The sequence below is a fragment of the Nanorana parkeri genome, unplaced genomic scaffold (genome assembly GCF_000935625.1).
Source record: "Nanorana parkeri isolate BGI_ZX_2015 unplaced genomic scaffold, ASM93562v1 scaffold560, whole genome shotgun sequence".
NCBI classification, from domain to species: Eukaryota; Metazoa; Chordata; class Amphibia; order Anura; family Dicroglossidae; genus Nanorana; species Nanorana parkeri.
Genome location: NW_017306828.1, coordinates 659,021 through 660,953, shown reverse-complemented (window position 1 = coordinate 660,953; position 1,933 = coordinate 659,021). Strand labels below are relative to the sequence as shown.

The following is a 1,933-nucleotide window of genomic DNA, read 5'->3' as shown; positions in this document are numbered from 1 at the left end:
ATGACATCACAGGGCAGTATGAAGTGTTCCAGGGCAGATGATGACATCACAGGGCAGTATGAAGTGTTCCAGGGCAGATGATGACATCACAGGGCAGTATGAAGTGTTCCAGGGCAGATGATGACATCACAGGGCAGTATGAAGTGTTCCAGGGCAGATGATGACATCACAGGGCAGTATGAAGTGTTCCAGGGCAGATGATGACATCACAGGGCAGTATGAAGTGTTCCAGGGCAGATGATGACATCACAGGGCAGTATTAAACACGACCACAGGACACTATTCCACCTTAGTGCAAACAGATTAAAAGTTCAAGGAGCAGATCATTACATTACACTATAATATATATATATATATATATCTATATATATAATGTTGCATTGTTTTCAGAGCAGTGACTGACCTCCATACCATGTGCTCATGCTGGGACTTGTAGTCCTCCATCCTCCACAGTCTCCTAGCAGGAAAAGTGACACTGACTGAACTCCGTGTTCAGCTCTGGCTCCGCCCTTCATTTGCATATTGGGGATTCTCCCTGCGCTGAGTTCCCGGAATTGTCCGCCCTCACCTGGACCGGGCGGCTCTCTGATTGGTCGGTGTTTTGGGTTAATTTGCATAAGAGCGAGTGTGAGTGAAGCAGGAAGTGTGCGGGGGTACGCGGAGCTGACTTGTGTGAGCGCCAGAAGTCCAGTATGGGGGGCGCTGCGCCCCTGTCCTGGGCTCTGATCGGCCTGTCTGTGCTGGTCATCGGTACTGGGGGGCTGCGACTGATCAGCCAGGAGGGGGACTGCTCCCAGCCGGTAAGTACATGGAGTTTGTTCCCTCAATTCCGGGACCCTGACATTTCTTGTGTGTCTGATGTATCCTATCATGCATGTGGCGATCTGATTGTTCTATTCTCACAATCTCTCCATTATTATCATTGATATTCGCGGCCAAGCTGAGTGATTTCGCAGGTTTTATTCACTTAAGGAAGTCATCGGATTCGGGGTGGGAAACTCCGATCTTGTTCTGTATTGTTAGTTCGATAGCTTCTGAATCAATTCCGTTCAAATTATTCACTTTCATCCAATAAACATCTGGCATCGCATCGATGCCGACCGATCAGATTCTGTCACTCCAGAATGTAATGTGGGCGGAGCCTAGGAAATGTAGCCGAGGATACGGGAGTCTGCTATTGGCTGAGAGGTTAGAAGAGGCTCCTTGTGTTTACTGAAAAGTATTTCCAGCGTTTTATAGAAGAGGAAACACAAAATATGTCACAAGATACAAAACATGCAGCATAATAAGATTCATAAATATGAAACAAGAACTATGCTTCTTATTGATTATTATTATTATACGGGATGTATATAGTGCCAACAGTCTGCGCAGCGCTTTACAATATAAGGAAGACATTACAATCACAATACAAGATGGTAATTAGGGCCTTGCCCTTGAGGGCTTGCAATCTAGAAGGGAGGGGCCAGTGATACATGAGGAGGATGCTGTGTGGGGATGAATTGTCTGAGAATGTGATGGTTCAGTGGTTAGGTTGAGGTGGGATTGGCTTCCCTGAAGAGATGAGTCTTAAGGGATCGCCTAAAGGCAGTCAGAGTGGGAGATAGATGGACAGGTTGGGGTAAAGAGTTCCAGAGACTCTAGAGTAGTCCAGGAGGCGAGCATGGGAGATGTTGACGAGGGAGCTGGAAAGGAGGAGGCCTTTGGAAGAGCGGAGGGGACGGTTAGGGTAATACTTTGAGAGCAGGTTTGAGATATAGCCAGAGGAAGAGTTGTGGATGGCTTTGTTAGTGGTTGTTAATATTTAGAATTTTATCCTTTGGGCGAGTGGAAGCCAGTGCAGGGATTGGCAGAGAGGGGCGGGGGATGGAAGCCAGTGCAGGGATCGGCAGAGAGGGGCAGAGGATGGAAGCCAGTGCCGGGATTGGCAGAG

The 1,933-nt window shown here is 47.9% G+C and overlaps 1 protein-coding gene across 1 annotated transcript in view; it reads left to right on the top strand.

The window, feature by feature from the left end:
* Positions 1-643: 643 nt before the first annotated feature.
* LOC108791569 (interleukin-17 receptor A-like) overlaps positions 644-1,933 on the top strand; it is a 9,906-nt gene continuing 8,616 nt past the window's right edge. Inside the window, exon 1 of the mRNA XM_018562087.1 lies at positions 644-800. Coding sequence (XP_018417589.1) covers positions 693-800 — 108 coding nt within the window. The 5' untranslated portion in view covers positions 644-692. The remainder of the gene's footprint in view (positions 801-1,933) is intronic.